The 12655-nt window shown below is 39.6% G+C and overlaps 1 protein-coding gene across 1 annotated transcript; it reads right to left on the bottom strand.

The window, feature by feature from the left end:
- Positions 1-255: 255 nt before the first annotated feature.
- On the bottom strand, positions 256-11709 carry Kbtbd8 (kelch repeat and BTB domain containing 8). The gene is made up of 4 exons (XM_005071185.4): positions 11612-11709; positions 10888-11098; positions 6557-7671; positions 256-3465 (listed from the first exon to the last, which is right to left on the bottom strand). Exons 1-4 carry the CDS (start codon positions 11625-11627, stop codon positions 3002-3004), a joined length of 1806 nt encoding a protein of 601 aa, XP_005071242.1. The 5' UTR covers positions 11628-11709; the 3' UTR covers positions 256-3001.
- Between the last annotated feature and the right edge of the window lie 946 nt (positions 11710-12655).

Below are 12655 nucleotides of genomic sequence, written 5' to 3'. Positions count from 1 at the left end.
TTGGTAATAATAACTAGTGCCTTTTTTGCCATAAGTCAGATATTTAACAGGTTAAAATATTATTTCATTCTCAGGCCGGGCAGTGGTGGCACACGCCTTTAATTCCAGCACTCAGGAGGCAAAGCCAGGTGGATCTCTGTGAGTTTGAGACCAGCCTGGTCTACAAGAGCTAGTTCCAGGATAGCCTCCAAAGCCACAGAGAAATTCTGTCTCAAAACAACAACAACAACAAAAAAATTTCATTCTTCCATGACATAAGTTTATGATTCTCACCAAATTTTAATTTTTCAAAATTTTCTTCAGGTCACTTTACAACACTGGCAGTTTTCAATCAGAAAAAGTTTTATTACAAGAAACAATGACATCAGGTAAAAATGCAAAAAATTGTGCAATTACGGCAAAATGTTTAAAAATATCTACACATTTGCCCCATGGGACTACAGTACTTACTACATACCTGAGCACTGAATATTAAATGCCATTTTAAACTCCTTTATATGGGACTCTGTTTCCTTACAGATCACATCCACTTTTCCTCATGCACCAATGAAATCAATGTGACACTTACACATCAGTTTTGTAGAATAACAAGAAACAGACGGACATAAATGATTTCTTCTTTCCTACGACGTAGTTATACCTAGCCCAGTTTTCACTGTGTAAAAACTACATAGGAAAAGTGCTACATACATCCTTCAAATGCAGGAACATAGTTAAAGTGGAATTGGCATTTGTTAGATCTTTTAATCCTGTAGTAGCCATTGTGCCTTTACTAATATTCTCATACTATGAAAATGTACCTTAAGTATCTACACATAAACCCACACATATCACTAATATGTTTCCTAGGACCTTTTCTGAAATCATTTTAAAAGTGGCAAAATATCCCAGCTATGTAATGTAAACAAATAGGTCTTCATACAAAATTCAATATATATTCTACTCCCATAGCAAATTCTAAACCTTGGCTTTGACACACTAAGATGATACCCTCAACATACACTATTATAACAAAAAGACCAACTGTTGTACAGATCAACAGAATAAACCTAGTATAGTATTAGCCACAGTGTTGTTCTTTTACATATCATATGGAGCACATACATTGCTAACTCAATGTTCTATGTCTTGTTTTCAAGTAATACATTTTCCTAAATACAGAGATTGTCAAAGTGGCAAGAAATCTTATACTCAACAAAGCTTTCAAAAATAAATTACATGAATATCTCATTAGCAATGCAAAACTATAATTCAAAAAATTCACAGAAATAACCCTAAAACAGAATGAAGCAAAATAAAACACAAAACTATAGAGAGGTAAAAGAATATTGGTTGACAAAGTTTAGGAAGAGATTAGGAGAAACCACACATCTCTCTGTGTAGGACACAAACACGCTCATTCTATGAACGCTGTGCACTTGAGTCCCTGCTTCAGAGAATAATCTCTACTTACAGAGCCTTTGAAAAGCAATCTACAAAGTTTCTGGAAAAGGAGGTATGTGATGCAAGAGGCAATGTTTACAATTTGTTTCACAGTATCACCTTACAATTTGTGCAAGACTTTTTTTTTTTTTCAATATAATCTATGCCAGTTTTCTTCAAGAGAATCAAACTGTTCTGACTAAGGTCAGACTCTGGCCTTATGTGTATATTACTTATCAGTAATAGTAAGCATAGTAATGAGTCCAATTTCAATCCAAATGCCTACTTTAGGCACAAAAGGACTTGGTTTGTTTTACATGTTACTATTCCTAATTGAGAAACTTACCAGTTAAATATGAACAGCTCCCTAGTACGTACAGTACAAAGTTATGATTTTTTTGTTCACTCACTCATCCTTCCTTCTACATTATCTTTAGCTAGAACAAATGTTACAACAGAAAAATATTCACCACCACAGAATGCAAAAAATAGAGGTTGTAACTGTAATATGAACCTTAAAAGCCACTGGATTATTAGATCATTGCAAGACTCTTGTTTCTAGAAAACAGAATTCTAAAAGTAGGTGTAAAACTTCACATTATAAGTTAACTTTCACGGTACCAACACCAACTGGATAGGTAGAGGATGGAAAAAGAGGTTGGGCAACAAAACAGCCCATGTTAGTGCAAACTTGGAACTATAAAATTGAATCCAGTTAGACCAATGGCCATCAGCCATATCCTATCACACAAACAGCAGACCTCGTGGAGTCACGAGGTAAAGTGCAATGGCCATGGAACTAGCATGTTAATCTGATAAACGTAGACGCAAACCATTTAAGCCCATCTAGCTAGACGTGAATTAACTTATACACACCAATTAACTTATTATACGAGCACCAGTCACCTGCAAATCTGAGCCCTTTCTGAGATTTTAAAAATGAGACAGTGTTAGCACTTGAAAAAGTTATAGACAGAAAACTGCCACTTTAAAGTCTGAACTTAAAGTTACATGAGAATATGAAACAATCTGACTGAAAGTTCTTTCTGAGACTGAGTTTTCCTTCAGTTTGACAGAGCACATTAAATCTCGTACACTTGAAAACGGTACACAAAAATAGATATGCAAATACATATAAATAGTAAGAATGAGGATCTAAGTTAGCGCTTCTCTGTGTTAGAGAGATCACAGCTAAATAAATGATATTGCCTCATACTGTTACCCGTATTTAAAATAAAAAGCCACATGAACTAGTTTGGATGTCTCTACCCAGGAATACTCAAACTGCTTTTTATGAGTGCATAGTTGTCTTGATTCACCTGGTTTCTCAGGGACTATTTATCAAAGTTCTAGAATGATACTTTTATGCCAGGGTGGAAAAATGCTGATAATTGCACTTTGTTACCTTTCCTTACTGAAATGAAAATATGAAGGTAAAAGTAAATCCCTCCCCACACCACAACCTTTACAAGCACCCATTTCTGTATACAAAACTCTCAGCTTTCTTCAATGTTGACAGCATTTCCAAACAAGGTTCCTTAGGATGAGATGCCAATGATGTTCTGAGGCCTGCTACTTATTAGAGCACTTTCTGAAGACACTGAGGATAGAGTTTAGCCACAGCACACTCAAAATGGCGGCCAAGGTCCCAAAGCCGATCTGGGGTCTCGTACACTTTCATCCACTGGTCAGCAACATCATCATACTGGTAAAGAGAATTTTTCCTGCTGGTTCTGAAGATATGTTCTTCAACAGTCACTTGAGTTGCTCGGACAAATAAATGGAGTTTATTCTGGAAAAGTACTAGCTTAAGGTATGGATTTATAGATTGATCACATGGAAAGTCCTTCTTACGAGTCCATTTATTCAGCTCTATATCATAGGCTTCTACAGTAAACACACGCTGATGATTTCCACAGGTTCCAGCTATGTAGTAGATGGAATCCTTGTACACAGCTGCCAAGCCCTGGATTCTAGGCACAGTCATGGGGGTTAAAAATCCCCAGTAGTCTCTTTGAGGCTCATAGAAGAGGAAAAATTCTCCTAAAAAGAAAAAAGAGACAAATATGTAAATTTTCATCTTTAATTCCAATCTCTGAAGATTAAAGAGCATATTTTTTCCAAATATTTGCCTCCTAAAATATACAGAGTAACAGTAATATTATAGTCAACCTACGTTGTTATATATGACCTTGGAGGAATAAGGCAGGCAACATGTACACATACAACCATAAAAATCCATGACATATGTATGTGCTATTTGGTTAGAAAATAGTACATGGAATTTCTTAGATTTGTGCCTGTCAGTCACTGACGTGTTTACATGACTGTTGTTATAAAGTAAAGATAAATTTCAAAACAATTTATAGAACTGTCATTGAGTCGGTCACTTTTCTAATCTGGCAATAAAAAGGTGGGGTGAGTCAGACTGCCAAGAGAAACATGTAAGAATTAAAATGAATAATTACAAGATCTTGCTAATGATACATTACTTATTGGGTTTTTTGTGGTTGTTGGTTTTGAGATAATGTCTCCAGCCTGAGCTCAGGCTGGCCTTAACTTAAGATACCTTGCTCAACCTTGATATGGGGGAGGGACGTGGTCCTGCTTCAACTTAGTATGCCAGACATTGCAGACTCCCCAAGGAAGGCCTTACCCTCCCCTAAGGAGTGGATAGGAGGTGAAGGGGACAGAGGGGGAACTAGGGTAGGTATGTAAAATGAAAAAAACAATTTAAATAAAAAAGGGGGAAAAGAATATGTTGTATGAAAAAAATCTATTTTCAATAAAATGTATTTAAAAAAAACCTTCCTAGCTTCACCCTTCAGAGCTGGGATTATAGGAATGTGCTACTATAGCTATGCCCACCAAGCTTAATGAGACTATTGTATAGTGTCTTTGTAATAACAATATTAATTCTGTAGGAAGATTAAATTTAAACTTCAACAGTTATATGCAAAACAGGCTGAGCATTCTTTATCTGAAGTGCTTGATTCTATAAGTATTTCAGATTTTAGAATATCTGCATATACATAATATGTTATTTTGGGGATTACTCTAAGTCAAAACATGAATTACTACAGTATCTTCATTGCCTATGTTTAGACTGTGATCTGTTACATAAGGTCAGGTATGGAATTTTCCATGTGTACAACCACAACAGTGCTAAAAAAGTCTCAGATTTCAAAATTCTTTGACATTTTACATTTGGGATGCTCAATCTGTAAGACACAACCTTCAACAGTTTTGTCAGGTTTTATATATATAAGGAGGCTTTCTGTAGGTTAGTAATGAATACTTGATTTTAAGTACAGCTTCCCTTTAAACTATGCTAAGTTAGGGATACTCTATCTATAAATAAAAATTTCCTACTTGATAACAGTGATGTTTCAACTCCAATTTTATTTAAGTCCCAACTTTTGCTTACACATTACTTCTCCTCACTGACTAACATATTACAGTATTCTTGACACAGAAAATGGAAGTTAAGACCTTTTACAGGTCCCAATTCTCTATAAAATTCTTATAAAGAAAAAGCTGATTAAAAAAAGCTCGACTCTTTAGTTAAGTAAAACCAATGATAAGCAGTTAAAAAGACTCAGAACCTCAGATTATTTTTATATAAAATACAACCTCTAGTTAAAAACTATTTGCTTTGGTCCTGATATCCTATTAAGTCACAGCAAACTTTACTACAGTATTTTCATTAATATAAAGCCCATACATTCCATTGAGGAGCCTTAAAATTATCTCTATAAACTATTTTGCCAGTAACATACAGAGAAAGAGAAAGGGAAAAGGATAGAGACAGAGAGGAGCATACTTCACCACAATGGATGATATAACCATCTTGGATGAATTTTGCACCCATTCTTGTATTTTGCAAAGATAAACCCAAATCATGCCATATTTTCATTTAACTAAAATATAGCACAAGACAGGACTACTCCTTAATTAATTCTGTAGAATCAATAAGCAAGGCAAGGAAAACAAACATGTCCAGGCATCTGTCAAAATTTTTACATCAAAAGATTAGAGCAAAAAACATTTTTAAATGGGATATGGCTTAAAAATAATCATATATATCTTCATGAAAACCTACATTGCTCCTGTTCTATTCAAGTAGTCATATAAGGAAATCATTTAATTACAACCCTTTAATAAAAATGGAAAATGAATAGGATTTAGAATTATCTACACTGCATTCAAAATTCCAGCAACTAAAACATTAAAAAAGTAAGGGGCTAGGGAGTTAGCTCAGTGTGAGCATGCTGGCAAACAAACATGAGGTCTAAGCTCAGATCCCCAGGCTCCAGAGAGAAGTGGGGCATGGTGGCACGCGCACACACGTAACCGCAGCAGTGAGGGGACAGAGACAGTCAGGTTCCTGGGGGGCTTGATGGCCAGAAGTTGAGTAAAATTGGTAAGCTCAAGTTTCAATGTGATCCTGTATCAAAAACAAGGTAGACAGCAATAGAGAAAGATACCCAATGTTAAAGTCTGGGCTTCACGCCTGCATATTCATATGCATATCACTAAAAAAAAAAGTAAGATCTAGAGAACGTAATTTCAAGCCTTTGTAATTAAGTTTTAACTGCTGAAACCCTTTATGGGGACTGGAAAGTGGTTCAGTGGCTAAGAGCACTAACTGTTCTTTCAGAAGATTCAAGTTCGATTCCCACCATCCACAAAGCAGCACAACCATTTTAACTCTAGATCCAGGATATCCCTTTTCTGGCTTCTGCAGTTACCAAGCAGGTATGTTGTGCATAGACATACATTCAGGCAAAATATCCATATACATAAAAAACAAACAGAAAAACAAAAATGCCCAAGTATGATTAACCTTTGCTTATTGTTTATACTTTAAAAGATGTTCTGAAATAGTAATAGCTAGACTATTACTATGTTTTTAAAAATACTTTATATGATATCCAAACAGAACACAAAAACATAATACCATTTCAGCAACTTAAAAGTATTTTAAATTTTTAAACTTTACCTTGATTTTTCTCAGAGAGAATGGTCTAGCATAGTTTATGGTTAGAAACCCAGAAATACGAACTACTAGGAGATGCTCCCTGCTTCTCTTATGAAGAACCCCACCCTTGGGTGAAGAATCAGTGCCACCTACCCTGTAAGACATAGATCTTCTCTTTGTGCTCCACAGCATTATGGAACTCCATTGCAACTGGCATGGCACAAACAGTCATCCAACAGTTCTCTCTGCTGTCATAGCACTCCACAGACTTCAGGGAGTTTCTGCCGTCGCCTTCATATACGCGCCCTCCAATTGCATACATTTTACCACAGCAATACACGAGTCTGCAGCCTATTCTGGCTCGAAGCAAGGATGGCTTGGATAGCCATCTATTGGTGGAATGGTCATACATCCAAAAATCATTTTCTGCCTTATGATCGATGGAGACCTCACTGCTGCTTGGCCTGTACCCTCCTGCAATGTAAATGTCATTATCTGGTGATACAAGAATCCCAACTTCTCTTAGGTCATTTGGTGGTTTGCATAGTTTAAACACTCTTCCTGTGACTATATCTAGACAAGGCACTGTTTGCTTCTTTCCTGAGTGTTTGTGTGCAGCATCAAAACATATGATCATTTCAGAAGCAGTCATTCCAAGCCTCTGGGTACAGCCATTGGTGTTTGATAGTCCCTTTTCCCCACAGCTTTTGGCTATGGCCTGTGCAAACTGAGGTGGAATTTTCTCAATAAATGTATCTTCCATCAAAGGAAAACGTATACATTTGGCAAAAATTTCTGGAAGGTGTATTTCTCTTTCATTCTGTTCATGTTCAAACCACCTTATAATGCTTTCATAAACATGTTCTTCCCGGTCTACATTTAAATCATCACTATCTAGTATGCTTATGAGTTGATCTTTCGTCAGCTGGAGAAACTCTTGTTCTTTGGTGACACACAGAAACTTTTTACGGATGTATTCTTTTGATCGATCTCCAAGTTCCTGATGACCATAATGATCAGCAAAGATAAAGACCCCAATAGAATTCTGTGGGTCCAAATGACTAATCATATACTTAGCACACTGGTCTTGTATGGAAGGAATTTGGAAGATGCTAGCTGTAGTGAACAAGGCTTGAACATTGGCCTCTGTCAGAATAACTCTAGAGGTATAGGCATAATTCAATACTAAATCCATTGATTCAGCTTCAACACCGATGATTCGAACTTCTTTCTGAGTACTTTCTGTAAGGCCACTAGTGAACATGGATCTAAGAAAGAAAAAACAGTTAATATATGTACCACAAATGACAAGTTTTTAGAAGTGTAAAGTTATCACACAGATAAGCCCTTCTAAAGCAAAATGAATACATTCCTCATGTTTTCTGAACAGGGAGATGAACTAGCACGAGGACTTAAATCTAGTTAATCCCAAAAGTTCTGTTCTCAGGGCCATTCCATCTTGCACCAAAAGAATTAAAAACATACAATCTAAAACTATGGTACACCGGTAGATTGTTTCAAGCTGAAATCATGTGGGGAACTAAAGCTGATGGAAGGGCCACATGGCCTCTGTCTCTATGTAGCAAGCCATGGAGAGTCTTTCAGGATGGTGGTCCTTCACAGATCAAGGCTGGACAATAGCCACCATCACCAGAGTAATAGGGTAATTGTGGCTGGAGTGAGCCTCAACAAAACAAACTCTGAAGTCACTCTTTCAGGTGCTTCTATAAGTCCCTTACTCCCATATATCCCTAAGTAACATCCCCAGAATTTACTGCCCTAATCCAGATGGCCTCTTACCCTGAGATTCCTTGACAAATGTATTGTTCTTTGTCTAACAGATATAAATACATCATGCTTCAATTATTTGTGTGGACTTCACTTTCTTGTAAAAATCCCTCTGTGCACATAAAATTAATAAGACTCTTATGGGCATCTCTTTTTAATCAGATCTTGGGCTAATTGGGTTTCTTGGCTTTACTAGAGTCTACATAAAACATGGGAAAGGAAGAAGGGTAGGATTTTGGTCACATATGCTAACTATGGAAAAAGGAGAGTATTGGTAAGAAAGCAAACCATAGTGACACATTTCAGATCTACTTGTCCTTGGAGCACATATCCAAGCTTCTAGTCAAATTACCTTACAGAAAATGAACCTTAAATTGTCATGTCCCAGGAAAAGATCAAGATATCATCAGGATAGCAAAATTAGCCCTAAGCACAGCAAGCCAAATAAAATCATCAATGGCCCAGTGAAAATTACAAGAGAACTTGTATGCACAAAATAAATTTTCATCTCAGAAAGAGAACACCATTCTTCAAAGGTACTTATTTTTCAACTATGCCTTTTAAAACCGGAATCTTTTTAAAGACCACTTTACTTATTCTTGGACACTTTGAAAACCCTTCCTTAAAATAAATACATTTCATTTTAAAGTTCCTGCATTTTATCTATTTATAGCCATACAAAAAATTATGATAGGGCTAATATAATGCCTTTTTCTAAAAAAGAATTTAATATCTAACACATGGCTGATTCTATGGAAATTATTTTTAATTTCCCCAACTTATACCCTCAGGACCAAGCTTCTAAGTGGGTGCAGCGCAATGGTGTATGATCCAGTTCATGAGAGGCTGAGGCAAGAGGGTGACCATAAATCATAGCATCCTAGTAGTAAATTTGAGAACAGCCGGGCCAAACTGTAATATGTTGCATTATTCAATATAGTCTGGTTTTTGTTTCTTTTTTTAACTGAGTGTATTTATGTAACACTCTTTCCCAAAACAGTACTTTTAAGTGTGACTCATTTGTAAACATTTTCTTTCTGTAAGGTTTCATTCTAAAGAATCTGTTATTGTTGTTAAAACAAGGTCTTTTTACATAGCCCTGGTTGTTCTGGAACTCACTATGTAGACTAGGCTGGCCTTGAACTCAAGAGATCTTCTTGCCTCTCTCCGACTCCCCAAGTGCTGGAATTAAAGGCGTGACTTCCACAACCAACCATTCTAGGAAACTCTGAAATATTTAAAACAAACAAAACCCTTCCAAAAGCCCACATGTGTGTGCTTTCATTCTTTTTTGAAAAGCATGTGAGATGCTTCATCGAATTTGTTGAAGAAATCGGTGTGGTATCTGGGGTAAAAATAACCAAGAGCTAGACACTTCGAACTTGCTTTGTTATATTTTGTGAAAGCATCCCCAGTGGGAAAATGGGCAGACACCTTTGCAGTTCCTGTCATGTACATAGGGACTTCGTTGACTTCATTCTTCTGTCTTTGTGTATGTATATGCAGGGTTGTGTACATGGGAGTGCAGATCCTGCAAAGTTTACAAGAGGGCAGTGGATCCCCCAGAGCTGGAACTACAGGTGGTGGTGAGTGCCTTCATATGGGTGTTGCTAACTAAACGTGGGTCCTCTGCGAGAGCAATCGGTACTCTTAACCACTGAGTCATCTCTCCAGCTTTCAATACACGAGATCTTAAAATGGAGTATGAGAAACCTGGCGGGTGTACAAGGGCTCAACTTGCTACACTGACTACTTATTTTTTACTTCAATAAAGTTTTAAGTTTACTATTACCACAGGCTTTGATGACCACAGATCAGATGTTTCTACATTTGAGCTGATTTTCAGTTCAGGTGCTGAGTGATTCACCTATATAGCTACCAATTAAAAAGAAAAGCCAGCCCTTCATGAGGTAGAAGAAAACCACCTCACATATCCCATCTTCATGGGAGCCCTTCTTGCACACATAAAGTCCCTTTTTCCATCACCTGTTCTTAGAATAAGAACTTAGTTTTCAGACCCAAGCTTACAATGTTCCCTGTTCAGTACTTTATGATAAGAGTAAACAGAAAATGCAAAAGAAAAAGGCAATACTTTTGGGAATCTTGGAAAAGAAGACATAAATGAATGCTTTCATTTCATTTACTCCATTACTTTTTATAAAACTCCTTGGCATTAAAACAATCAGCTACTAAGTCTTAATTTACTGGTAGAGGAGCGAGTTCCTATGTTTTAAACTAAAAAATGTTATACATACTAAAAAAATAAAATTTCAAAAATAAATCATTGATTATCCTCTAATAAAACTTCCAGTGATTGAAACACTATATCTACGCTGCCCAACATAGCAGCCACCAGCCACACGTAAGCTGCCTGTGCACTTGCCATGTATTGGTGTAGCTGAGTTACTGAATGTTTTAATTTTAAATATTATGTTCACATGTAGCAGGCATCTTCCATACTGGGGAACACATCACACAGACGTCCAGTAACTTAAAATGCAACCATCTGAACTCTAACACCCCACAGTTCAAAACAAGGGCTCACTATTAAGACAAGGCCTGTTACCTACTCTCAGAAAACAAACGCATTGTTCGCCTTTATTTGTCCCAATTCAGTATCACAATCAAGTGGGCAATACTGGGGATGAAAGGGAGTCTGGTAAGGATAGTAATACAACTTTCTACCTTCGTCATACCTGAAGTAGGGGCTGATCGCAGCAAGAACGTTTCTGTGGCAGGAAAATGTTTTCCCGTGATCCACTTCCACTACAATGTCTGTCAACTGTCCTTCATCGTACATTGTTTTGAGTTGCTTAAGAATACTGCAAGCATGGAAGGGGTCCATGGCTTCGTTGGTTGTGTCTGAAGATGGAATTCCATTCGTTGTTGGGGAAGACTTACTTAAATCTAAGAGGAAAATCGTACAAACACAAGAAGTCCGAAGCCAGTTAGGGCGTCGTGGGTGTTTTAGCCCCCCACCCTTTACACAAAATCCCCTGTCTAGGCACAGGACCGCCGATGTAGGCTCTGGGAGACGAGAGCCCAGCGGAGGGGAACAAATTCCCAGGCCGGTGCGCTCCTTGGGAGCCCGGCGAGCCCGGACCGCCGCGCTCTCGGAGGGAGGGTGTGAGGCGAGCCAGCCGAACCGGCGGCGGCGGCGGCGACTAGGGGCCGAGCGCGGAGCGAGAGCCTCCCCGAGGGCGAACGCCAGGGCGCCCCTCAACCGCCCCGCGGGCGGCCGGTACCCAGACGCCCGGTCTCTGCAGGCGCGTCGCCCACCGCCCTCCTCCCCATTCATCTTCGCCCCCGCCGCCTCGCCATCCTTCCCTCCCGCCTCACGGCCGCCTCTCAGGTCCGGGCCAGCAACCGCACGCCTGCTTCCCTCCTCCAGCACCGCGGCGGCCGCACCACGCCACCCACCTGCCGACGCGGCCATTTCTCCAAGGGGCCCCGGCTCCGGTTATTTAAAGAGGAAATGTCATTGCTCTTCGCTCGCTCCCGGGTTCCGGCTCTACTAAGCGTCGCCTAGCCAATGGGGGTGGGTGACCAGGCCGGCTCCTCCCCTGGCCTCGAAATGCATAGCGCTGGTTGGTCAGTATTCGAGCACTTGCGCATCGGGAAATGTAGTTTTAGTGTCCCCGTTCCCGCGTGCTCCTTGTCGGGACGAGGCCCAAGCCGGGCGTTCCTATTGGCTAGCTGGGAGGAGGAGGAGAGCCCTGAACCCGCCAGTTTGTGCCTGTGAGATGCGCAGCGCCCGCCGGGAAATGTAGTCCTCTGGCTGAGCAGCGCTGTCACTCTGAGGCGTGAGGTAGGAAAAGCTCTTGTAGCTCAAATTTCCCTGGCTAAGGCCTCTCTCCGTTTTAAAAATCAGTTTCTTCATTCCCCAAACTCTCTTCCCGTGATTAGATTCCAGTATGAGAAAGAGCTCCACGTGAGGGCTTTGAAACTCTGAAAAGTTGGAAATGGTCAGGAGGGCTGTTATCCAAAAATGCAAAGGAAATAAGACACCCCACCGAGAAGAAAAATATCAGTAGGCACCGAAGCAAACCTCTGATGAGTCACCTGTGACGTCCACTTGAAATTGCATCACCTAAGTCACGTGCCCTGCTTTTCGCAGATGAGCTGGATCTGGTTACAAGGCCACTCAGGACCTGAATCCTCCTGGCTTACCTTTCTAGCTCACCCAGGAAACACCTGTCCCACTGAAGAGTACAGGAGCACTAGAGTCGGGGGGGGGGGCAGATGGTTGCTTTCCCCTGGGCTCCTTGACGGTAAAGATGTCCTCTGGGCTTTCCTGGGAAGAGATGCTGGAGAGAGGCTGAACCTGGGACAGTGCTGGAGAGAGGAGCTTGCCAGAACAGTGCTGAGGTCCTCCTGACTCCTCTACAAGCTCTTCCAACTGTTGAACATAAATCCTTTACCCCAACATATAGTCAACAGTTGGTATTCTATCTACCTCGCGCG

The sequence above is a fragment of the Mesocricetus auratus genome, unplaced genomic scaffold (assembly GCF_017639785.1).
Source record: "Mesocricetus auratus isolate SY011 unplaced genomic scaffold, BCM_Maur_2.0 Super-Scaffold_100676, whole genome shotgun sequence".
NCBI classification, from domain to species: domain Eukaryota; kingdom Metazoa; phylum Chordata; class Mammalia; order Rodentia; family Cricetidae; genus Mesocricetus; species Mesocricetus auratus.
The sequence above is the reverse complement of the archived record's forward strand: the minus strand, read 5'-3'. Positions and strand labels throughout refer to the sequence as shown.

Excerpts from the sequence above, each read along its gene's own strand:
- Kbtbd8 (XM_005071185.4), bottom strand. Across the intron at positions 7,672-10,887 it reads GCGATCAGCCCCTACTTCAG|ATCCATGTTCACTAGTGGCC; the intron begins GTATGACGAAGG and ends TTTCTTTCTTAG. Across the intron at positions 3,466-6,556 it reads GAAGATCTATGTCTTACAGG|GAGAATTTTTCCTCTTCTAT; the intron begins GTAGGTGGCACT and ends TTTTCTTTTTAG.